Source organism: Cryptomeria japonica, chromosome 2 (genome assembly GCF_030272615.1).
Source record: "Cryptomeria japonica chromosome 2, Sugi_1.0, whole genome shotgun sequence".
Taxonomy (NCBI): domain Eukaryota; kingdom Viridiplantae; phylum Streptophyta; class Pinopsida; order Cupressales; family Cupressaceae; genus Cryptomeria; species Cryptomeria japonica.
Genome location: NC_081406.1, coordinates 616,575,931 through 616,602,281, shown reverse-complemented (window position 1 = coordinate 616,602,281; position 26,351 = coordinate 616,575,931). Strand labels below are relative to the sequence as shown.

Here is a 26,351-nt window from a genome sequence, read left to right as displayed (position 1 = left end):
CGAGCTGCTGTATGGGTGCAACATGTTGCAGGTTGACAAGGAGCCGGACAAAAATGAATATCCGCCAGCGTACGAGGAATACACAGAAGGGGATGCTTCTGTCAACGAGACACCAGCACATAGGTTTGACATGACGAAACCAATCCGGTACGAAGAGTCCATAAAACCTACAAACCTTGGCACGGAAGCAGAGTCAAGGAACATCCTGGTTGGTGACGACTAGATTCCAGTCCTGAAAGCCGTCGCGTTTAAAACATTCATGGAATACAAGGATGAATTTGCCTGGACGTACGAGGACCTCAAAAGGGTGCCGCCAGAACTGTGCCTACACCAAATTTCACTCGTACCTGGGGCCGTACCTGTACGGAAGAGGCCGTACAGAATGAATAAAAACTATGCTGCGAGAGATTGATGAAATCAAACGTATGCTCGAAGCCGGGATTATTTTTAAAGTGCAGACCAGCGAGTGGGTGTCGCCCATAGTGATATCCCTTAAAAAGGAGGCAAACCAGATCCAAATCTGCGTGGATTTCAGATGCCTTAACGCGGTCACCATAAAGGACCCGTTTCCAATACCATTTATGGATAGCATCTTGGAGGAAGTGGCTGGTCATGAAATTTATTCATTTATGGATGGATTTTTTGGGTATAACCAGATATCCATTGCCGAAGAGGACAAATTAAAAATGACCTTCGTAGTGGAAGATGACGTGTACGCGTATAACCGAATGCCGTTCGGGTTATGTAACGCGCCAATGACATTCCAACGGATAATCCTTCACATATTTGACAAGATGTCAGTAGGGAACTTCAGGGCGTTCCTTGACGACTGGTTCATCTACAATAACTAGGATGCACATCTGGCCGCACTTGGCGAATGCATGGAGAGATGCAGGCGAGCTCGCCTAGCACTCAATCCCAAAAAAATGCAGATTCATGGTGCCTCAAGGGAAGCTGTTAGGACACATAGTGTGTAAGGTTGGACTCAAGACTGACCCGGACAAGATTTGGGTGATAGTGGAAATGGAGGCACCAACAGATGTCTCGAGAGTCAAATCCCTCCTAGGACACATAGGGTATTACAAGCGGTTTATCAAAAATTTTGCTCAAGTATCCTGCCCTCTGGACAAGTTGACGAGGAGAGGTGAACCGTACACATGGGGGACGGCTCAGAAGGATGCCTTCCAAGAACTGAAGTCACGGTTGGTAGGTGCGCCAATCCTGACCTATCCGAATTGGGACAAAGAGTTCCATGTACACGTCGACGCATCAAATTTTGCCATAGGGGCCACACTGGCGCAGGTTGGCGATCACGGGCTAGATCAACCGGTATACTTTGTGAACAGACTCTTGTCAAAGGTGGAAAAAATTATAGTACGATAGTGAGGGAAGCCCTGGGGATGGTGTACTCCGTCCAGAAGTTTAGACATTACTTATTGGCCACGCCGTTCACATTCTATGTGGACCACCATGCATTAATGTACTCGTTGAATAAGCCAATCATTCAAGGGCAAATCAGCCGATGGCTGATGCCGCTACAGAAGTTTACATTCAACATTATTGTACAACCTGGGAAAAGCCATGTGATAGCCGACGAACTATCTAGAATCAAGTCAGGGGAATCGACGGAAGGAGTAAATGAAGACTTCCCGGACGCCCACTTATTCCGCATTGCCGTTCTTCCTGCCTGGTACACAAGCATCAGGGAATATCTGTCGACATCACAATTCCCTAGAGAGATGCCACCAGGGGAGCGAAGGAAGCTCGTACTAAGGAGTAAGACGTTTCAACTCATTAATGGCCTTTTGTATAAAATGGGACTTGACCAGGGCCTACGGCGATGTGTCCTGGAGGAAGAAATTCAAGATGTTTTACGGGAAGCACATGAAGGGCCGACAGGAGGGCACATGGGGCCCGACACCACGGCCAGGAAAGTTCTATTGGCAAGGCTATGGTGGCCGACACTGCACAATGACGCTCGGGAGTGGGTGATGAGTTGTGACACGTGCCAACGAGCAGGGAGGCCGTTGAAGAGGGATTTTATGCCCCTCAATCCGTCCAATGCCCAGGAACTTCTTGAACGATGGGGGCTAGATTTCATCGGACCTTTGAAGGCAAGTCGAGCGCGACGGTGCAGATACATTGTGGTGGCCACAGAATACTTGACCAAGTGGGTCGAGGCATGGGCTTTGCCAGACAATTCGACCGTCAGTACAACAAGGTTTATCTACGAGCAAATCATTACATGGTACGAGATTCCAATCCAACTGACGAGTGATCGGGGAGGACATTTTGTCAATCATATAATCCGGTTGCTCACGATGGAGTTCAAGATATTCCACTCCTTATCAAGCCCCTGCTATCCTCGGGCGAACAGGCAAGCCGAGGCGACAAACAAATTAATCGTCTCTGTGATTTACAAGTCTTGTGGAGTGAAGAAGGAAGATTGGGAGGAACGCTTACCGTCGGTACTGTGGGTGTACCTAACGTCGTATAAGGTCACCACAGGACAGACCCCCTTCCAGTTAATGTTCGGGCAGGAAGCTGTGGTGCCAGTGGAATTCATGGTGCTGAGTCTTCGGATCGCCATTGACAATATACTAGGCGACATGGAGAGTCTCTGAGAGCGGTTGTATGCCTTGAGCAAACTGGACGAAAAAAGAATGATGGCACAATGGGCCACAGAGGCAACCCAACAAAGACGGAAGGTCTAGCACGACAAGCATCTTCGACAAATGAAGTTTACTCCGGGGCAATTGGTGTTGAAATTCAATGGGAGGAACAAAATCAAACTCGGAAAATTTAAAGTACGATGGCTAGGCCCCTTCAAGGTATGCGAGGTCAATGCCAACGGGGCGATTAAGTTGTGGACGCTCAATGGGAAAGAGATACCAGACGTCGTCAATGGGTCGAAATTAAAACAGTACCACGAACAGAGACGGACGATCGATCCTGAACCCTCCCGATGAAATAATCATTAAAAAAAAAAACTGTACGGTTGTACGAGTCCGTACGACAGATGACCGTACGACCCGATATTTTTATTTTTTATATTTAAATAATAATTAAAAAAAAAGGTGCACCGTACGATGGCACTCCTCGTATGGTGGGGGCCATGCATCCACTGTGCGGTGGCACCCTGCACGTTATAAATACCCCGCCACACCAAAGGCAAATAGAAAAGAAACATTTGCAGACCCTGCCCAACCGTACGGAACGAGAAAAGAAAATCGCAAGCTATACACCGCACGCCATAGCCGTACATCGTACGTTGAGTCTGCCGGGTGGCCTGAGACAGAGAACCTGGGGATGCTGGAGGCTTGGCGCCTCACTAAGGGGGTTGGCGAGACTTGGATGTAGTCCTTGTTGAGAGAGGTGGAGCAGGCCTTGTGTGAAGTCTATCTTGAGCTCCGGAGGACACAACACATGGCATCCATAGCTGAGGCCTTGCGCGTAGCAGCAGTGATGGTTCGAGAGGAGCTGACTGCCAGGTTTCGGGAGGTTGAGGCTACCATGGCACAAACTCGGACATCGATGGACATTTTGGTAGCAGATAAGTTTGCCTTGGTTATGTAGCTGGAAGAGGTGAGGGCATCTAGAGCGCAGTTGGAGACTCGATTGGTCAGTGCACTGGAGAGCGTGGACAAGAAGGATAAGGAGGTGTTGGAGGCCGCCTATATGGTAAAGACTGCAATGGAGCGGCAGATGGTGGCAGAACGGAATCTGAAGAGGAGGACAGAGCAAGTGTACGAGTTGCGTGGGCGATTTGCGTCCACCGCTACACCACCACCAATGCCTTCTTCATCAGGGACGCCCTCTGCACCCCCTTAGTTTCTGATTTTGGGTTATGTAGTAAGCAGTATATTCCCCATTTTGTTGTAAGTCATCTGGAGACGACCTTCCCCAGTGATTTGTTGTTTTGGGTTTCAGTTTTGCTTGTACATCATTCCCATTTTGGTTGTCTACCATCCGGAGACGACATTTTTTTTTGGGGGGGGATGATGTTGTCGGGTAATTAAGCATTAAGGTAAATTGTGTTAGCATCGACAGTTAACCCGTCGGTTGTTGACAGTTGGCACCGGGTAGCTGATCAACTCCTTTATATTGTATCTGTTTCCAGTCTTTGGATATGCTATTGTAGTCGAACATATTGCTATCATTGTATGTACTGGCTTATTATGAATCAATAGAACACTTGTGAGTTCCATATATTCTGTGTACTTCTGTCATTTATGCAATGTCTTAACCTGACACCCTATGGGGAAAACAACATCCATCCATTAATTTATATAATCCAAGGGTTTTCGTACTTAGATTCAATATTTGAACACAAGGTTTGAACTATTATAGAAAACTAGAATAAACATGCCATGGGCCCCAATGTAAAGAACATTATTTTCTAGTAGCAAAGGGCCCAAATTAGATGCACAAGTTCCAACACCCCATTTTACCTCTCAAAATAACAATTGAAATTGCAATAATGAAAATTCCTCCAAAAGTAGCTCCATTCTATCTTGTGACTTCTCAATCAATTCTGTCATGGGAATCTGCCATAACTAGGCTGTCAAGTTCTAGGAGGCTATATGCCCTCCCAAAATCCAACACCTGAATTATGCTGTTATTTACAAATATTGCATTAAAAAAATAATAGATGTCCCGCAGTCCCAAAATCAAAATAATATTTCCTATCTTAATTTAAGGATTGAACCTTTCCCTGCTGAATTTATCTAAAGGGGACACCACATCCTTTCTAAAGCTCGAGTATTCTCTTCATATTTGATTCTACATACAATACTTGTTATCCCTATTTTGTTATTATTCTATTACTCCAGAAATGCAGTTTTGACATTCATTCTCAAGATCCTTTTGATCTGATGTAAAATAGAAGAAGGAACTGCCGCTTTTGCATTCTTGTGCTTTATTTCAGATTGTGCATGAATTTCTACTTATACATTTGTCCTTGAAGGATATATTTTTCCTGGTATCTTTCCCTTTGATTTCATCTCATTTGGATTTTTGAGATTAATTACTTCCAGTTTTGTCATTGCTGGCTGTTATGGAAATTTATGTTTCTTGATCAACAATTGTTTACAACTGTGTCTTGTTGTCTCTCAGTGTGCAAATGACTTAATAGTGTTAAATTAAGTGTATGTCATATATCTTTATAGGGCATTCACAAAATGGTTTTATGGAAATTAATCCTCAAGTAGAATATGTACTTTGTAGTAGATTCTGACTGATGATTTATATTTGTTGTATGCAGAAAGAGTAAAAGGAGAATACAATGGGACTAACTTCAAATAGTAGCAGTAGTGAAGGACTTCAGCTTTGTGTCTTTGATATGAGAAGAGGGCAGGAAGAGGGTCATGAGCTCGATAAGATTCTTTTTTTCTTCCCTACCAGTTGTTCTCTTACAAGTCAGCTTTCTGTCATTGGACTCAGTGAGGGACTGATTACATTCACTAGGTTGGTAACTTTGCAGTCCCTATCCAAGCTTTTCTATCCTATGCTGTAGCTTGCAAAGTTTAGAAGAGCTGTGTTGTTGCATCATGCCATTTCAACTAGTAGATAGTTTGATAATTGTCCTCTTACAAGTCAACTTTCTGTCATTGGACTCAGTGAGGGACTGATTACATTCACTAGCTTGTTAACTTTGCAGTCCCTATCCAAGCTTTTCTATCCTATGCTGTAACTTGTAAAGTTTAGAAGAGCTGTGTTGTTGTATCATGCTATTTCAACTAGTAGATAGTTTGATAGCTGGCATCGTAGGGAAAGTTTAAGTAAAATGCTTTAATAAGCTGTTGGAATTAGTTTTTATCATACTCTTTAACTTAGGAACTTATAATCTATTACCAATTTTGCCTTTGAACACGAGGAAAGGGTGTGAACTCTTAAGGAATATGCTTAAACAGAAAATAATCCAACATTCCCTTGCAGAAGATAGACCATACACCATAGAACATAATGTGGCTTCATTTTTTACGTTTTAGTCTCTATTAAAACTAAATTCACGCTTCTCAGTCCTCAATTAATTTAATATCTTTGAACTCACAAACAAAAGTTTAAATGAGGAAAAGAGGTCAAAAAGGAAAATGTACGATGTAAAGAAAGTATAAAAGAAAATAAGGGCAAAATTGTGGGCTTGCTAAGAGAAGTCACAAAATAGTCGGAGCTTTCCTTGGACATTGGCTAGTGAAAGCAACCATTTGCAAGAGATGGGAAAAGGGAACCGAAGCTTTCCATCCAAGAGCACAAAGGACAAGAGTGTCCAAAAGACATTAAAATTTGAACTAATATAAGAATTACTGTGGGGTCCTGATTTGGGTGACATACATACTTTAATGTTACTACTGATGCGGACACTTCTATAGAGACTGTAATACACAGTTCCAAAGAGATATTCAGGCTGCAGGCAATCATTTTCTGGACACAGAAGCTGTAAATATGATTGTGCTTGGAAAGATATTATCTTTCTATAGTATACATCAAGGTGAGACTTTTTTGAAAGATGAGGTCATTGATCTATTCATTTGAGAAAACTTAGTTTAAATCTTATTTAGAAATAATGTCTATGGATATACACTAAGTTGCCGGTTCGGGTTCGGGCACCGGTTTGTTGGTTTGACAAAATTTTGAAAAGGGGTTTGGGTTCGTTAGTACAAAAAACATGTAAAATTCATATTTATATTAATATTAGAAATTTAGAATATTTTATAATAAAATATAATACAATACAATATAATACAATACAATACGATACGATACAATACAATACAATACAATACAATACAATACAATACAATACAATATAATATTAATATACCAATGAATAAGTTTATAAAAAAACTTTCAAGTTTTAAATTATCCTTTGACCAGTCATGAATTATCCTCCACTCATATCCTCCTGGCTGGTGATGTTTTACGTGAGGTCGGAGGCATTCGTTAAACCTCATTTGAGGATTCAAATCAACACTTTCCGCGATGCTCTACAGCGTCAACATTGGAAAACATCACTTTCCATAGGGTAATGTCTGTGGTTAATTAGACCGTGCGTTTTTACCCACAGGAAAGTCAAATCGGAACTAACATGGGGTAGTGACAGCCGAACTGAACCCAAACGTGAACCAGGACCCATCTTGAACCAGGACCCATATCTGGGCCGTGAGTGCCGAACCTGGTAGCTTAGGATATACATATAAAGACTAATGTATAAACACTTGGATCTCATGCCAATTACTTATATAATGCACAGGGACTGTGTGCTGAAAATTATTCACTTATGCAGACCTCTACTTCATCAATCTCTCTTGATGCCTCCTTGAACTGGCTGATGTGCTGTATATATATCTGTTAGATTTCGATGGAAAGTTATGTCTTTCCCAATGGATACCCTTCTTGCAAAGGTGGTGACTGCTCATACAATGTCTTCTGCCTTAACTAATTAATTTACTGACTATTGCACCTGATCATGGGTTAACGACCCGTATTAATGTCAGCATCAATTATTGTTTGTATTATTATCTCAGTATATGGCTCGCTGCTTTATTAAAATTGTGATTGCCACTTTATAAATAATAATAAGGTTGCTGCTTAGTAAATAATGAGAAATTAAGGTTGCTGCTTAGTAAATAATGAGATTAAGGTTGCTGCTTAATAAATGATGAGACTGCTGCTTATTATTATTCGACATTCTGTGTTATTTGTACACCATCTATACCATTTTGCGTAGTATCTAGTGTCACTTATCTTAGATTTTATTTCTTTCTTCTTCAATATTGCTACCTCCAAATAAATTAAAATAAGAAACAACATTAACGACCATGAATCCAATAGAAGAATGATTTGCATGCAAATATTAGAGTAATGGGAGTACTTTGTCGCTCAACAATAGAATAATGAGAGTACTCTGCTACACAATAGCAGAAATGTCACAATGATAGAAAAGATATTAAATCCAAAAATGATTTGCTGAGACCTTATCTTTAGGTCTAAATTGAGATAACTTCTGTATTTGTAATTAATTGGCTACATGGCCAAAAAGAAAAGACAATTATAGACTTTATATTTCCACAGTCCATGTGTTAGATAATTGCCATTGATGTCAAAGCTTGTTGCATTGTAAAAGATATAAGAACCTGCTGTTTGAAAGAATATGCTGCCGTGTTAGAATTAGCCTAGTGTTTGATGCTGCTGCATTGTACACAGATAAGTCTCATGTTGGGCACCAAGGTGGAGAAGATTTAGATAGAATAAAATTAGTTTTTACAGCTGCCAAGAAAGGAAAGCAAATAACAGAAAGCTGGTTGCCACTTTTAGAAGGAAACAAGAAAAGAATGTTTGTCATAAAAAGAAAGATTTAATGTGACATAAAAAGAAAGATTTAATGTGATATAAAAAGAAAGATTTATTGCAGATTTGATAAGGTTTCATGATCAGATTTGGGCACCCAGCAACTATAAAGTACTTCAGAGTGTTTGGTAGTCCACGTGATATTAAAAAAGATGAAGACAATTTGGGTGATTTTGACTCAAGAGTACATGAGGGATTTTTTCTTGGACATTCTTCCAAGAGTAAATCATACAGATGCTACAATAAACGATTGCACAAAATGGTTGAAAGTGCAAATGTTAAAGTTCATGAAGGTAGAAGTCTTTCAAAACAAATACAAGAAGTAGATGATCTAGATTTAGAGGAGTTCAAGGAAGATAAAGAAAGTGAAGGAGGCGCAGTTGAAACAGTTGCACAAAAGACACCATCAAAGATACCTTTAGAGACATCATCAAAAACTTCCACAAAGACACCACCTAAATTTATACAAAGAAATCATCAAGAAGATCTGATAATAAGAGGTGATTGTTGTTTGTAACTAGGAAAGAGGGTTTGGATTGCCCTAAGGCAACATCTGAACCCCTTCCCTTAAGCATAATGTGGAGGACCGGCCCTTAAAGGGTTAACGTGGCCCTAAAACAAAGACCAGCCCCATTCACCACACCACATTAAATTGGCGCCAAAATGAATATCTAAAGGGAGGCCGACTTAAAGGTTATGTGGGTTAAATGATCATATAAATAATGATCATTTACCAAACACAAACATATTCTTATTTCCCTCTTGCAAAGCGAAATGCCTCTGCAACTAAGCATGCGAAATTGAGAAGTAAAATTGGGCGAACTCATCCAAGAAGGTCAAAGGCATTGGTTGTTCCAGAATTCTGTTAGATAGCAGATTTGTTGCAGACTTGGAATAATTAGAAGGGCAGATCTGACCATTAAACATGCAGATCTGATAAGAGGCTGAAGAGTTCAGCTAAGTATTGTATTGGTACAATTCAGATTGAATACATAATCTGACCTGTGGGTCTTTAGTGCTGGGTTTTTCCTCCTTGGAGGTTTTCCCAGGGTATTTGTGTTTGTCTCCTATGCACTTACTTTCATTCTGTCATTACTTTACTTAATATTAGCAAATAATTAAATACTGATAATCTAATTACTAATCTGGGTCACAAAATTAACAGTGATAGGCCAAGAACAACAAGAAGATTGATAGATTATTCTGAAAATGAAGATACGCCTTTGCTGTCCGAAATTGAACCAAATAGTGTTCAAGAAGCAAGTAAATACAAAATTTGGATAGAAGCAATGGACGAAGAGTTCAATCAAATTGAGAAGAATAGAATTTGGGAACTTGTTCCAATACCCAAAGATAAAAATGTCATTGGAACTAAATGGGTCTTCAGGAATAAATTAAATGAAGTTTGCCAAATTTTAAGAAATAAGGCAAGATTTGTGTGCAAGGGATACACACAAATTGAGGGTGTTGACTTTGAAGAAACATTTGCACCTGTTGCTTGGTCGGAAGCAATAAGAATGTTTCTAGTTTTTGCAAGCTTCAAGAATTTCAAAGTCTTTCCAATGGATGTAAAAATCAGCCTTTCTGAATGGAAATTTGGAGGAAGAAGTTTACATGGAACAACTTGATGGATTTATTATTTCAGAATATCAAGACTGTGTATGCAAGCTGAAGAAGGCATTGTATGGGTTGGAACTGTTAATTTTAGGATCAGAAGTGAAATAAGCAGAAGTACAGAAATAATAAACATTTGAACACAACAAATACCCTGGGAAAAACCTCCTTCTTGAGGGAGAAAAACCCAGCCAATGATATCTCTTATATTATTGAATAATACAGAAAATTTTCCTTCACAACTTGGCCTATCTCAAGGCCAATACAATGATGAAGTGAAGGCACCTCACTAGGCGCGAATTTACAACTCAAATAATATCTCCTTAATAGGTACCGATCTGAAGCAATATGTCAATATGCTGAAGATATCGAACTCCTCCCTCAAGCACTAGTTTGTCTTCAATGTGTTGTATGATTTAATGATCTGACTTTCATTCTTTATTCACAACGATTCCTCTACTTCCCTAACGCTGTTCCAGAGGTGGCAATTTGCTTCTTGTAATGGATACAGAGATGAAGTCGCCTATGGCGATCTTAATGCTTGTATAATGAAGATAGCAATTGGCAGTTTCTGTTAATGACAGTTTAGATGTGTAGTCGGATGTGGATTGGTCTAATAAGACCCTCGATCTATATATGAATGTTTGCTTGATATATATATAATTATGAACGACTCTATGTCCTCCTCTATGGATGCTTGCCTGACTTATCTTCTGTCTTCTTGAGAATCCTCTAGATGCCGTCACCCCCTTGCACTATAATTTCCTCAATGTATATAATCTTGCAACATAAGAGGGTTGTATCTCTTCATAAACTCACCTCTTCATACTTGGGTTTGTTATGCAAATCGTGACTCTTTATGTTGATTGGTTACCGTTAACTAATTGCTATTGCTTATATCCGTTTGTCAATCGCTGTTGTTAATATTTCCACGCTTATGATCAAATCGGGTCTTGTACATAACTGATCTTGAATTTGATAGGAGAAAGAATCTCTTGCCGCTACAATAACATCAACACTCCCTCTTAGCTAGGGAGATATCTTTCCAGATATCCATGTCATGGAGTCTCTCAATATGATACTTACAATGGCTACACCCATTTGTGGAAGAAGGTTCATCACGAAGTCACTCAACGTGATATCGTCATGGAGTCACTAAACATGACATGTCATCTTAGTCTCAGAGATGAACAAGGGCTCGCACCTTATATTTCTCCGTCTGAGAGAAATATACACTACAAGGGCTTTCACCTCATATTTCTCCGTCTTAGAGAAATATACACTACAAGGGCTTTCACCTCATATTTATCCATCTCAAAGAAATATACACTACAAGGACTCCCTTTGAAGCTCTAAGTACTAGCATCAACCTCCTGACCTCCTCGTCCAAGGTTGCCTCTGTTGGTTTGTCAGACTCCCTCTGAATGTTAATTCCTCCTCTTCGAAGAAACTGATCGATTTTAGAATAAGAAACCTTCTAATCGACTTTAGAGCTTGGCTCCTTTTGAGATGTCCCCATGGCAACTTCTACAGTAGAAACATTTTCTGTAGACCTTAATTTGCAATCCCGAGCAAAGTGACCATACTTGTCACACCTAAAACATTGAATGTGAGAGAGATCCTTCTTCTTCTTCACTTCTGGGGCAAGATCTGATTCTCTGTCTCTATTCCTCTTTCTTCTTTTGCCTCTTTCTCTAGAAGTATGTGTAGCAAGAACTTGATTTTCTACATCGTGATAGTTTCGCTCAATTCCTCTTGCTGCCAGCCTGGACTCTTCTTGAATACAATCAGCTCGAAGACGATCAAACTTGGGCAACTTAGATCTCCCACTAATGCTTTGGATAAAGGGCTCCCAAGATTGGGGAAGACCATTTAGTGCCAACATAACAAGATCTCTATTTGCGATTATGTCCCCAATAGGGCTCAACTGATCTCTTCAATCAGCAATGTTCACAAAGAATGAGATGACTGAATCTTCCTTATTCATTTGTACATGGTGAAGTTGTTGTCTCAAAGCAAGGGCTTTTTTGGTATTGTTGATCTCATACAATCCTTTTAGAGTATCAAACATTTCTTTAGCTGACTTCAACTTGGAGATGATCGGTACTAGGTGATTCATCACAGAGTCTATAATGATCTTTCTAGCCTTCGTGCCATTTTTCTTCCACTGGATTTTCTCAATTTCATTGGAAGGCTTGAGCATATCACTTTCCACGAAATCAAGATGATCATTCTCCTCTAATGCAATGAGTACCCTGGGTTTCCAAGAGTTGAAGTTTGAGGCTCCATCAAGCCTATCTTCTACCTTGACATCGTTCACCATCTTCTTTTTCTGCACAAATTCTCCTTCAAAGATCTGCCCTTAAGTCGGAAATAATTTGCAACCTTAGATCTGCAATACTTTGCCTTCAAGATCTGCCCTAGATGAAAAGTTTACTTAATTGCTTAAACAAATCTGATTAGATTTTTTCTTTAAACCTAGGACCTGTGGATTATGGGCCCACCACGCTTCTGCTGCGCCACTCTGATACCATGTTAATTTTAGGATCAGAAGTGAAATAAGCAGAAGTACAGAAATAATAAACACTTGAACACAACAAAGACCTTGGGAAAAAACTCCTCCTTGAGGGAGAAAAACCCAGCCAATAATATCTCTTATATTATTGAATGATACAAAAAATTTGCCTTTACAACTTGACCAATCTCAAGGCCAATACAATGATGAAGTGAAGCCACCTCACTACGCTCGAATTTACAACTGAAATAATATCTCCTTAATAGGTATTGATCTGAAGCAATATGTCAATATGCTGAAGATATCGAACTCCACCCTCAAGCACTAGGTTGTCTTTAATGTGTTGTATGATTTAATGATCTGACTTTCATTCTTCATTCACAACGATTCCTCTACTTCCCTAATGCTGTTCCAGAGGTGGCGATTTGCTTCTGCAATGGATACAGAGATGAAGTCGCCTATGGCGATCTCAATGCTTGTATAATGAAGATAGCAACTGGCAGTTTCTGTTAATGACAGTTTAGATGTGTAGTCGGATGTGGATTGGTCTAATAAGATCCTCGATCTATATATGAATGTTTGCGCTATATATATAAAATTATGAACGATTCTATGTCCTCCTCTGATGGATGCTTGCCTGACTTATCTTCCATCTTCTTGAGAATCCTCTAGATGCGGTCACCCCTTTGCACTGTAATTTCCTCAACATATATAATCTTGCAACATAAGAGGGTTGTATCTCTTCATAAATGCACCTCTTCATACGTGGGTTTGTTATGGAAATTGTGACTCTTAATGTTGATTGGTTACCGTTAACTAATTGCTATTGCTTATATCCGTTTGTCAATTGCTGTTGGTTAATATGTCCACACTTATGACCAAATCGGGTCTTGTACATTGCTGATCTTGAATTTGATAGGAGAAAGAATCTCCCGCCGGTACAATAACATTAACAGAAACAAGCACCCAAAGCTTGGTATTCTAGACTAGACAAATACTTGCAGCAGCAAGGCTACAAAAGAGGTTTTGTGGACAGCAACCGCTATGTCAAAAATGAAGGTAATGACATGTTAATTGTTGTTGTTTATGTAGATGATATTATCTTTGCAAGCAACTGTGAAAATATGTGCAAAGAATGAGTTCAAATGTCAATGCTTGGTGAGCTGTCTTATTTTCTTGGTTTGCAAATATTACAATCAGCTAATGGAATATTTTTTTCTCAAACCTAGTATATTAAGGAAATGTTGAAGAAGTTCAAGGTAGAAGATTGCAATCCTGTGATTACACCCATGGTTACAAGATGCAAGTTGAGCAAGGAGGATGAATCTCTCGAAGCTAATCAAACTTTGTATAGGTCAATGATTGGGAGTTTATTGTATGTCATAGCTACACGCCCAGGTATTATGCAAGCTATTGGTTATGTCGCTCAATTTCAGGATCCACCAAAGGAGACTCATGTAAGTGCAATAAAGAGGATATTCAAATATCTAAAATGTACTATGGATTTCGGTTTATAGTATCCAAGAGGTGAAGATTTCACCCTCACAACATACACAGATGCAGATTGGATCAACAATGTTGATGATAGAAAGAGCATGAGTGGAGGTGCATTCTTTATAGGAAATTATCTTGTTTCGTCGTTGAGTAAGAAACAAGATTCAATTTCTTTGTCTACAGCTGAAGCTAAATACATTGCAGCAATTTCTTGTTGCACAAAACTTCTTTGGATGAAGCAAACGCTGAAGGACATTAAGGTAGAATTTGATCATCCCATTTGTATTTTCTATTTTTTGTGACAATATGAGTGCAATTAATATATCCAAGAATCCAGTTATGCACTCTAGGACTAAACATATTCCAACTAAGTATCATTTTTTAAGAGAGCAATTTGCTAACAATCATTTAAAAGTTAGAATATGTTGCCACCAAAGGATAGGTTGCAGATATCTTCACCAAGCCTCTTCCAAAGGAAACTTTTGAGTACCCGAGGAAGAAGTTGGGAGTGATGTCACACTCATCTGGTCAGTAAGGAAAAGTATTGATTAAGGGGGAGCTTGTAATTGTCATATCCTTTAGCTCCACGTGAAGAAGTTGTAGAGTTATTATCTCCTTTGCCATTGATGTCAAAGGGGAAGAATCAGAGACAGGGAGAGTAGGAGCAGGTTGCATTTTCAGTTTTGTAAGCTTTAAGTTGTCATCAATGACAAAGGGGGAGAGAGATATGTTTAAACTTTGTTTGGGGAATGTTGTGTTTAATAGCATCTTTCAGTCTCACACTAAACTGATCGATGTTATCACATGTTTTTTATAGTTTCATGCTCAGAAAGAAAAAACTGTGAGATGATGCAACTTGCAATGAGTGTACAATGAAATTAAAAAACATGAACAAACATGAACACAGATGCATTTCCTACAGATCTTTAACATAAATCTGAAACCACATATTCAGCACATACACATAAGTTTTAAATGCCATAGAAGAAGATAGATGACACAAATGTTTGAGCTAAAACTTAGGGATAAAACCCAAAAGAAAGCTTATTGCAAGAAAATCTACAGAGATATAGTTACAACAGCAGAACTAATAATCTTAGATTCTTTTCAAATCTGCTCAGAACTAGGAAAGATAGTCACACGTCTCACTTCACCCTTTTTCTGTTCTAGGAAGAATCAAACATCTTACTCTTCTTCGTTCAATATGAACCAGTTTCAATCCTCATGTACTCTTCAGCTGTGACAGCATAAACTGTTGTTATTCCTCTGTCACATTTCTCTTCAATCGGTCGAGCTCCCTGCTGAAGATAATGGTTGCCATCACTGCAACTTCACTTCTTTCATCACACCCCCACCGTGGATAACATGCCATCACCACCTCTATTCTATCATTTTTTTCAAATCTTAAATTTGCACCTCATGATAAGAAAAAGAATGATCATTAGTATTATTTGATATACTAATATAAGAGGAGCCCACAACTCCCTTACTAAAAGCTTTTGCATAATGACTTAAAGTAGGGACCACTTTCCACGGTAACATTTAACACTCCCTCTTACCCAAGAACGTGTTCTTAACCACTCCCAACTTGTCCTTGAAATAGATATGCTTGCCTCTTGGCAAGGACTTCGTAAGGATGTTCGCAACCTGCTCCTAAGTGGATATGTACTTAAGCTCAACTGCTCCTCTCTAAACTCAATCTCGAATGAAGTGATACCTGATTTCAATATGCTTTGACCTATCATGAGACATTGGATTCCCTGTGAGTTTAATGCAAGTCTCGTAGGCCACAGCTCCTGACCAAACAAACCAACCAGTAATTTATGAAGCCAAACAGCCTCACAACTTGCCACTGACTTCTGTTTTCGGCTAAACCAAGACACAACTACTGAGCCCAGAACAAAACAACACCCTGAAGTGCTTTACCTGTCTGCAGCACATCTTGCCCAGTCTGAGTCCGTATTACCAACCAATCTAACTCCATCGCCCCTGACATAGTTCAGTCCATAATCCACAGTGCTTGCCAAGTACCTCAATATGTGTTTTTCTGCAATCCAATGCACTCTCCTAGGCTCCACCATGTACTAACTTAGAGTGTTCACAGCAAAACAAATGTCTGGTTAGTATTTTGACCAGATACATCAATGAGCCAAGCAATTGACGATACAATGTGGGATCCACCAATTTTGACTCAGAAGCACTCAACTTCTTCCAGTTGGTGGTCATGGGTGTGGACATGGGTCTGCAGTCCTCCATGTGAAATCTCCTCAGAATGTCTGCATCATACTTCCCTTGCCTTAGAAAGACGTTCCCATCCTCCCGCCAAACCTCCAATCCCAAGAAATAATGCATCAGTCCTATGTCCTTCATCTCAAACTCTGAAGCAAGATCCTTCTTGCAACTAGCTATGAGCCCAACTTCTCCTGTAATGAACAAGTCATCAACATAAAGTACCAGAAGGAGTCGATCATCCCCAATCACTATGTAGTAGAGATTCAGATCTGCCTCACTCTTCTCGAAGCTCATTTGCTGCAAGTAAGAATCAATTTTAGCATACCAAGCTTGTGGAGCTTGCTTCAGGCCATAGAGTGCCTTCTTCAAACGGCACACGTGAGACTCTCTGTCAAACTACTCAAATCCTTGTGGCTGCTCAATGTATACGTTCTCCTCTATGAGACCATTCAAAAAAGCGGTCTTCACATCCATCTGATGAATGCTCCAACCCATCTTTGCTACAATGGCTATGACACTTCGTATGGAAGTATATCTCGCTACTGCAGCAAAAGTCTTATCATAATCAATTCCCTTCACTTGTGAGAATCACCTAGCCACAAAACAAGCCTTATACTTCTCTATGCTGCCATCTGCGGCATACTTGATCTTATGCAACCACTTGGAAGTCACCACTAACTTCCCCTCCGGTCTAGGCACAACCTCCCAAACATCATTCCTGATGATGGAGTCATACTCCACCATGGCATTCCTCCAAACACTCTGATCTGCTGCCTCCTCAAAAGTGGAAGGCTCGGAACCTTTGATGTCTATCACCATGGCCAGATAACTACAAAACCTCTCAGGTCCTCGATTCTCTCTAACCATCCTTTGAGGCTCACCTACTGACGCCATGGCCTCCTTCAAGGTTTCCTGAAGCCATCTTGACCTCCTCTTCCTTGAAGTGATCTCCTGTGGAGCAACATCCTCTTGCCCCCTAGTCTCCTATGTGAGTCTAGCCATAGGAGATGTACCTCTAGAATCTGCGCTAGGACCTGTGCCCTATATACTTGAACCCTGTGAATCTGTACTTGTACTCTATATACTTGGAGTACCTATACTAGGTGAACCTGTAACCCTTGAACTCTGTGTCCCTAGAACCTATGACTGTGTCCCCTATGATGTACCATACTGTACCTTTGAAACCTGATCATCACTGCCTCTCAACTCACATGACCTCCTAAAGGCTTGCTCCTCAAATTTGACATCCCTCCTGACAACAATCTTCCACTGTGTTGGAATGTAGATCCAATAGGCCTTTGAGGTCTCACTATTGCCTACAAGAATGCCCTTCTTTGCAGTGGGCTCCAGCTTCGTCCTCTTCTCTGAAGGGACATGTGAGTATGTCACGCACCCAAAGATGCGAATGTGTCCAATATCTGGCCTCCTCCCCGTGAAGGCCTCCTCAGGAATCTTGCTACTCAATGCCTTATGGGGACTCTTGTTCTGAAGGTAAACTGCTGTGTTACAAGCCTTAGCCCATAAGAAAAGTGGTAACTCCTGATCATGTATAATAACCCGTGCTGCCCCAACAATTGCCCTGTTCTTTCTCTCTGCAACCCCGTTCTGTTGGGGGTTATAAGGTACTGTTAGCTACTTCCTGATGCCCTCCTGTTTACAATAGTCTACAAACTCATTTGAGGTGTACTCACCTCCGTTATCCATTCTTAGGACTTTGATCTTCTTCCTTGTCTGGTTCTCCACAAGAGATTTGAACTCATGAAACTGTTTGGAGACCTCATCCTTGGTCTTCAAGAAGACAAGAAGAAAATCCAGGTCCTCCTGGAGTAGTCATCAATGAAGGTCACATAGTACTCATGACTGCTCAAGGAAACTATAGACATGGGCCCACATAAGTCATAATGTACCAAGTCTAGAATGCCTGCTGATCTACTATCACTGGTGGGAAAGACTGTCTTAGTGTACTTCCCCAAAGTGCACCCTTTGCATACCTCCCGGTGCTCAGTTCTAAACTGTGGCAACCCCGTCACTATCTCCCTCAGTACCCTCAAAGCTCCATGATGCAAGTGAGCCATCTTCCTATGCCATAGCTCACATAAGTGACTGCTGCTGCTACTGCTGGTCAAGGCATGTATAGGCTGAAAAGAAAGCCGATACAGGTTCTCCTGTCGAGTCCTAATCACTTAGCTGAAGTGACGCTGGACCTCTTTGGGACACTATGCTAGTCCTCCTCTGAAGATCACCTCAAATCCCCTATTCTCAATGGTAGAGACTGAAATCAGATTCTTCTTCAGCCCTACAACTTCCAACACATCTTGAAGTACCATAGGAGACAAAGTCTCCCTCTAAAAAGATACAGTACTACGTCCTACTGCCCTGACTCTGGTGTCATCTCCAAGTACAACCTCGATGTCATTTCCTACCTCGGTGAGATCTGAAAAATACTGTCTGACACCTGACATATGGAAAGATGCTCCATTGTCCATATGCCACACTCGATGATATGGCACTAGTAGATAGGCATATAACTAGTGAGAACTCATTCTCAAACTTTGAGGCAAATTCATCCACCTCAGCTGTAGCTGTGTCATGTCCCTCCCTTGATCATTATATATAACCTAAATGAAGTAATTATTATTAATTAATATAATAATTATCAACAAATGATTACTTGAAATCATTAAATATTTATTTATTTATTAAATATTAATTAATATTCTTGAAATATTTATATAAAATAAATTAATATTATATTTGAAAATATTATAAATAAATATGACATATTAATAAAATAGTGATATTTAAATGTTTGATCAATAACAGTGTGTAACAGTAATTGATCAATAATAAATATATAAGTAAACATTCATTCTCACAACAAAGTAATTAGAAACAACTATATTAATAAACAAATTCAGAAAACACAAATAAAAATTTATCAACTCACCAGATTCTTTGAGCTTGAGTACTGCTGCTATGTATAAGTGTTCAGCATATTTGTGGCAGACCAGATCTGACGCATGTCAGAATGGTCTCCCTTGCAACAAAATAAAGTCCTTCCAAACTCTTTCAAAATGAGATACGAACCACACTATGAGCCCTTTGAAAATATGGAATAGAGAATCATTCAATTAAAGACAAGGTGTAACTAGCGTCGATCTATCTAAAGAAGGCACGATTAATATCTATAGTAGTAAAAAGATTCAGAACGACTTGAGGGGATAATTATGAAAAACAACGTAAACCAACTATCTCATTAACCAAAGAAAGAATGCGATTAAGTTAGATCTTTGTTATGAAGAGGAGTGGTTGGAAGGGATATGTCTCTTCCGTATCCAAAGGCTGCAAACCTTCCACTCAGCAAGATATAACTAGGCAAATCGTATACATCAGAAAGGCGATTTTATCTTACATTCTTATTAGTAACCGTTACGGGGTCTTCAATGGGAATCGATAATAAGAAGGGAAGAGGAAGTAAACAAGAGGATAGCATTGGCAGCAAGAGCACATTGGAATTTTCTTCTACTCTACCAAGGACAGGTAAGGAGTTACGTTCTTGGCCCAGCCAAGAACACAATAACTTACTTCAATCAGGATATTAATTATTGCTTTAGGAAACAATATTAAAATATTAAATATGAAATATATATATATATTTATTAAATATGACAGTTCTGATATATACTGTCTGTATTTATTAAATATTTATATACTCTGTATATGACCGAGACAGCATGACTGTTATATGTACTGTAAATTCCAATTAAAATTATTGCTGTATATCAATTAGTAATTAGAATACTGTTGCATGTAACTGGGTGAATATATGTGATAATTCATTTAGGTTACTGCTGCACATCAATTAATAGTTAGAGTATTGTTTTCAACTCTATCTTGGAGAGAGCACTGGAGATGGTATTCAGAGGCAACGAGGGGCTATTATGTGGTCAAAGACCCATGAAGTCAAGATACCAATTGCTATCTCCCTGCCAGTCATTTCAAGACAGAGAGGTCATTTGTGTGACTAAAAGTATTATGGTTTAGAAGGAAAGCATAGGGAGACTACCCATCTAGCAAGGGGGTTAGAAGCAACCAGCCCTTGGATTTGGTAGACAAGCAGTCCCTTGCTCTTTGCTTTAACCTATGATACTTTCTTACCATCTGCATGTTAGTGCTGATGGTTTGGGCTAATCAGTAATATGTATATGTTTGTAGATATTGTCTGTCTATTCTTGTGATTGCAGGGCTATCCCTAATCAAGCAATCGAGTGCAGGCTTAAGGCACCGTACCAGTAGGGGACATTACAAGCTGTCACACCCTTCTTCTTGCTGGGACATTGACTAGCACAGTGTCCCATCTTCTTGCAAGCAAAGCATTTTATTTTACTTAGGTCTTTCTTTGGCTGCTCATCCCCTTTTTGCTGTTTGGCCCTGTTGTGATGTTTTCACACATTGCCCCATTGCAAATGGGGACCCCCTACTCTTTAGGTCCTCTTGATCTTTTGGTTTTGGTTCTTTGGGTCTTTCCACAACAATCTCTCCGATCTCCCCAGTTCGCAAGTGTTTTGATGAAATTTGATCAAGTTTGTGAGTCTTTTGAGCAAATTTGGCCAAGTCTAGGACTCATTTGGTCTATTTTAGGGTTTTTTCTCTTCAGACTTGGATTTGATGCTTTTCCTTTAGGGTTTTGGAAAAATTGAATGTTGCATTGGAATCAGAACCCTTCAAGGAACCTGCCAGTGAAATTTGAGCAAATTTTGAGCAACTTTCTATTTTTTAGAAAGTTCCTATTTTTAGGGATTTCACTACCTCTCAGATTGGTCTAATTTTGCTAAAAATCAAACTCACTATTTGCAGTTTCTATTTTTAGTAGGTGTCGTCTCATCCTGTTTTGCCCTAATCTTAACATTTTGAAGTACTTACTATTTATAGTAAGTCTATTCTTGGCAAGATCATCAACTGGTAGGGCTCCTGGCACTGAAGATTGAGCATTCATGAATCTGGAAAGTTAGAAAGAGCAGGCTACTGATAAAAAATGGCTTAAGTGTGCAACTCCCATTCCAAAAGTAGAAAGCATTGAAAATCTTCTAAGTATGGCACGAAAGTCCACTTCAATTCCAAATATGGCATCCTAAGGCGGAAGTGTGCAAAAATGGCTAAGTCTGGATAAAAAACCAAGGAAGAATCCCTTACCATGGAAATGTATCCAAATGCAAGTGGGTGCCAAAATTAGGATTTTCCTCCATGGCAAATTTTCCATGACAAGGTGAATTTGGCGCTCAAAGGGAGAAGTGGGTGCTAGAATGGGGTGGTGGAGGAATTTCCCTCCACCCCCAAAATTCCATGACCACACTGAATTAGCGCCCAAGAGCAAGGGGGAGTGCTAAAACATGGTTGTGGAGGAATTTCCCTCCACAACACAAATTCCTCCATGCTACCAAAATAGCGCCCAAAGCCACTTGAGAGCACTAGGTGAGGGCTGCTATGGAAAAGTAATTGTAATGTCCTCTTCTCAATAGGAGGTAATTAGTGGTCCATTAGCCTATTTTTGAAACCCGTAGGTTGATTGGAATGAGGAATTAGGGTTTCCTATTTTTTAGGAGGATTCTTCGTAGTTTTCAGGGATGTTCTGTTTGGATTTTGGCAGAATGAATTGAGGATTCCTTCTGGGTTTTTCGAGAGCTTCACGGTGGTCTAACATGCATTCTGTTCCGGAGTGATTTCTGAACTTACTATTTTTAGTAAGTTGGTGGCAGCTGATTGGATTTTGAGGTTTTTCTGGGTTATTAGAGCTCTCTCACGTGGTTCGACGAGCATGTCTTTCAGAGATGTTTTCATGACTTACTATTTTTATAAGTATCAGTTCAGGCAGAGTTATTTGTGGTAGTCTTGAGCAGAGTTTCAATCCAGTCCAGAATTAGTATCTTCTGCACTCCAGTTCATATGGTTGATTTGGCAGTAATCAGTGAGTGATTTATAATTGATTAATTAAATATAACTACTTTATTCTAAAGTTTAATATTTAATTATTTCACTGATTATTTTGGAGGAATGACTTAGGAAGGAGAACATTATATTATTAATCCTAAGTCACATGTTTATTTCCCTAAGTGATGGCGTCAAAAATGATGAGTTTCATGCCTTGTAATGTTAATGTTATAACATGGCGATTTCCTTGGGAAAAGTACGACTCAGAAGATGGGAAAGTGGACGCCATACTTGGAGGGGTACATGAAATGAAATGAAGTGAATTTCAAATGAGTTTGGGTGTCATTTGCATTTGAATTTTAGATGGAGAAATCTATAAATACAAGGGATGGGCTCCTCATTTGGTATCTTGAAGAAATCATATCGTTATGTTGCCGGAATGGTGAGTGAACTTGAGCTTCGGAGTTGTGGCTCTCTAGTTTTGCCAATTTCGTACTTCAAATACAGTACCTAGCTCATTTCAGTGTGTTGTTGGAGTTATTTGTGAGTGTGCTTCCAGTTTTCAGTGTGTGTTTCAGTATTCTTTCAGTGTGTGGAGTGTTTTTCAATGTTGCTGGTTTGGTGTGGCTGAAGTGAAGATTTGATCATATCTCCTTGCCTGTGCATTCAATCATTCTGGGTATTAGCTCGTTGGAAGCGTAGTTGGAGGGCGATCATTCTTCTACTTTGGCGTTTTTGTTGGTGTGCTTTCTGATTTTTGGTAGCCAATCGTACTTCCGAGCTGGGTCGTACCATTTCTTAGCTGCCTTCGGTTGCGTGATGGCTGTTGGTGGTGTTCACGGTGCAGGTTTGAGGTTCTAGGAGCATCACCTTTGTCTTAGCTTTCATTTGCTTCAGTTTTTGTGTCATTCCGAGTTGTTGTGGGTGAGTTATGAGCATAATAGTGAATTTGGTAGTGGTTGTTTTCTGCGTGTTATGCGGACAGCAGATTGTATTTTCAGTTTAGTGATCAGTGGCGTGTTATTTCTTTATGGGTGGGTTTGAGTTAGCTAATTTGTGTTAAGATTGGAGGTATTCTTCAGTATTGGACAGTATAATCTCTCTTTTCTATGCATTGCATCTCTTAATTGTAAGGCTGGATAGTAGTACTAACAACCATTTCTGGATTGTAAAGCAAATCCCCGCTGAAAAGTGGAAGAGGCTGGCTTGCCGCCTACATCTGATCTTTGTAATTCTGTCTTCCCGTTGAATAAGTGGTCAAGTGATATTTTGTTTGTAATGGTCCTCTTGTTGCATAAGCGGTTGAGTTAAGCTTTGTTGTAAGTGTTCATCCTTCTGCTGAGATATGTGATAGAGTGATTCATGCTTGGTTATGTTCTTATTTCTCCTTGGCTGGTTTACCGCCAAGCTTTCTAGTTTTCTATTCCCATTGGAAAGTGGAAGGGGCTGGCTTGCCGCCCATTATTGTAATCAGTACTTTCAGTAGTTTACATCTAACGATCCCCTACTACCGTATGCTCTCACCCTCCTAGCTTGGGCTCTCGGTGATCAAAAGGTGTAAGGTTCCTTTCAGTTGGTTTAGTTTTCTTATTCTAACCCTAACAGGTGTTGGTGTTATTGTAATCTTGTTAAAAAAATTAAAAAGAAATTGTCGGGGATATTATAGTGGTATCAAAGCCACTCATCCTACCAGCCTGTGTGTTAAGGGTTCTCCATGAGTGACAAAGATACTAGATACTACAACAAAGAGCAGAGAAGGCAGTAGTTTCAAATACTGTTAGTGCCAGTGGAAGAGACCTTTTCAGAGGTCTTGAGAAACAAAGAGAAAGAGGTTGATTCAGCCAATTCAGTGGATTCAATGGTAGAGAAAACATCAGATCAAAATGGTGCCAATGGGGCTGCGGAGAGAGTTGAGAAAAAGTTTGATACTATGATGGACATGATGTCCCAGTTGCTGGCCACATTAAATCAGAATGCTGGTGGGGGTCGAAGTCAAAATCAAGACACTAATGGACACCATGCCAGTACCTCTAACAATTCAGGAGGTAATGGGAATGGAAGCAACCATAGTAGTAACAATGGAGTACCGGGTGGTTCGGTGTCAAGACCCTTGCAACCTGTTTTCCTTCCAAAGGAAGCACTGCCACCTGTGGTGGAAGTCCCAATAGCTGATGAGATACAGGCATGTTACATGGGGTATGCATCACTTCCCACGGAGATTTGTGACATTCTGTCCCTTCATGAATCAAAAGAAGAGAAGGGAAGGGAGGTTTGATAACAGATACTCCACTCCAAGAGACTATCAACAAGCTCTTGGGAAGGTCACTCTAGCACATTTTGATGGAAGCAATAAGTGAATAGCTAGAGCTTGGGTCCAGAAGTTGGACAATTATTTTTCCTTAACGACAATGCCTAAAGAAGACGCCATTGAGTTTGCTACCTTGCACTTGGATGGTGTTGCTCCCGAATGGTGGTACCATGGGTTGGTCACCCTTGGACACAATTTGATAACTACATATGCCGAGTTCACAAACAAGCTGATTGAAAGGTTTGATTCTAAGGACCTGGAGGTTAAATTCAGAGAGCTTGGACAACTCAAACAGCAAGGCTCCTTGGACAACTACATAACTGAATTCTAGAATCTCTCAATAATGGTTAGTAGCATTTCTGAAAAAAGGTTGGTGGCCTTATTCATTGAAGGACTGGAGGAACCATTGAAAGGTTGGGTTAAAGCCTTTGATCCACCCACCTTGGTTGAAGCTATCGAAAAATCTAGGAGCATGGAGTTGGCTGCCCCTAAATCCAAATTTCAGTCCAAGCCTTCTTCATTTCGGAAGGACAAGAAGAAATTTCCAGTCAGCATAAAAAGTTTCCTTCCCGGATGGATGATGAGCTTCGTCAAGAGCTCCGGAGGAAGAATTTGTGCTATTCTTGCAGAGAACCTTGGGCTCCAGGACATAAGTGTCATGGGAAAGGCAATTTACATCAAATGGAGACCTATTCAGCTGATGGATCTGATTCTGAAATCTCAACAGCAGACTGAAATTGAGGACAGCGAGTATGAAGAGACTCTTGAAGGGCCTGAAAGTGAACAAGATGATAGAGGTGTGGTTGCTCAACTCTCGAACCTTCACAAGAATGAGTCCTTTAGAGTTAGGGGAGTGTTGGGAGAAGACTGTGTCATATCATCTCTCATTGATACGGGGGCAATTCATAACTTCATTGATGAAAGAATTGTTGCTAAGAGAGGGCTAGTGACCGAAGAAGTTGAAGGATTCAAAGTCATGGTAGCTGATGGCTCCACCATATCATGCAATCGGATGATTTCCAACATGTCCTTGAAGTTGGGAAATCATGAGATTCGAGATGACTTCTTTGTGGTGAGATTAGTAGTGTTAATTGTATTAATAATACTGAACTGTATTATTAGTATCCATGGTATTAACAATATCAAATTGTATTAACCCTATTAAATTGTATTCATTTTACTAATTAAATTAGCAGTCTTTTATTATATTAACAGCCTCATGTTGTGTTAACAGTTTTTTATTTTATTAACAGCATCATGTGTGTTAACAGTATTTAATTTTATTAATAGCATCATTTGTATTAACAGTATTTTATTTTATTAACACTTGTATTAGACTGTGAACAGCCCCTATTATCATATAAATGAAATGCTGTATTTTAACCAGTAAATAAATATAAAACAGTTCCCTACGTATTATCACAGATTTATACTTACTGTGCCAAGTGTGATGGTTGCTGGTGAAAGTCTCACCTTTCTTTTCTCTCCTTTTCCCTATTCTCTTTTCCTTATCTCTCGTGTGTCTCTTATCTTATTTTCCTGTGTGTTATATGCCGCAGGAAGGGAGGGGCTCAATGGTATTTAAACCATCGATTTGCCATGTCTCTTCCAAAGGGACACGATTCCTTGGACAGCTATTCCTTGGGTCATGTCCCTCCAATTCAATGTATTAACCCTTAATGCAGATCGGTGTTTGTGAATTAACATCGATGCAATTTATATTAAACAAAGGTTTAAATATAAACATTGTGAATAATTTTATTAATTGTAAGTAATACAATATTAATAATAAATTGTGGATAACTCTTTAATATTAATTTGGGAATAATAATAATGTAGTGAAATGATTAAAGTAATCCGTAAAATGAATATATATATAATATAAGGGTCATTACATAGCTACACTATGTG

The 26,351-nt window shown here is 39.7% G+C and overlaps 1 protein-coding gene across 4 annotated transcripts in view; it reads left to right on the top strand.

Moving 5' to 3' along the window:
* Positions 1-26,351, top strand: part of LOC131078691 (vacuolar fusion protein CCZ1 homolog B) — a 144,455-nt gene that overhangs the window by 38,247 nt on the left and 79,857 nt on the right. For 3 of the 4 annotated variants that reach the window (XM_058016463.2, XM_058016464.2, XM_059216783.1), the window contains one exon: positions 5,264-5,466. In XM_058016463.2, the coding sequence (XP_057872446.2) occupies positions 5,285-5,466 (182 nt within the window). In that variant the 5' untranslated portion in view covers positions 5,264-5,284. Of the gene's footprint in view, positions 1-5,263; positions 5,467-5,591; positions 5,644-26,351 lie in introns of those variants that run through there. The other variant, XM_059216784.1, reaches the window with a different exon arrangement.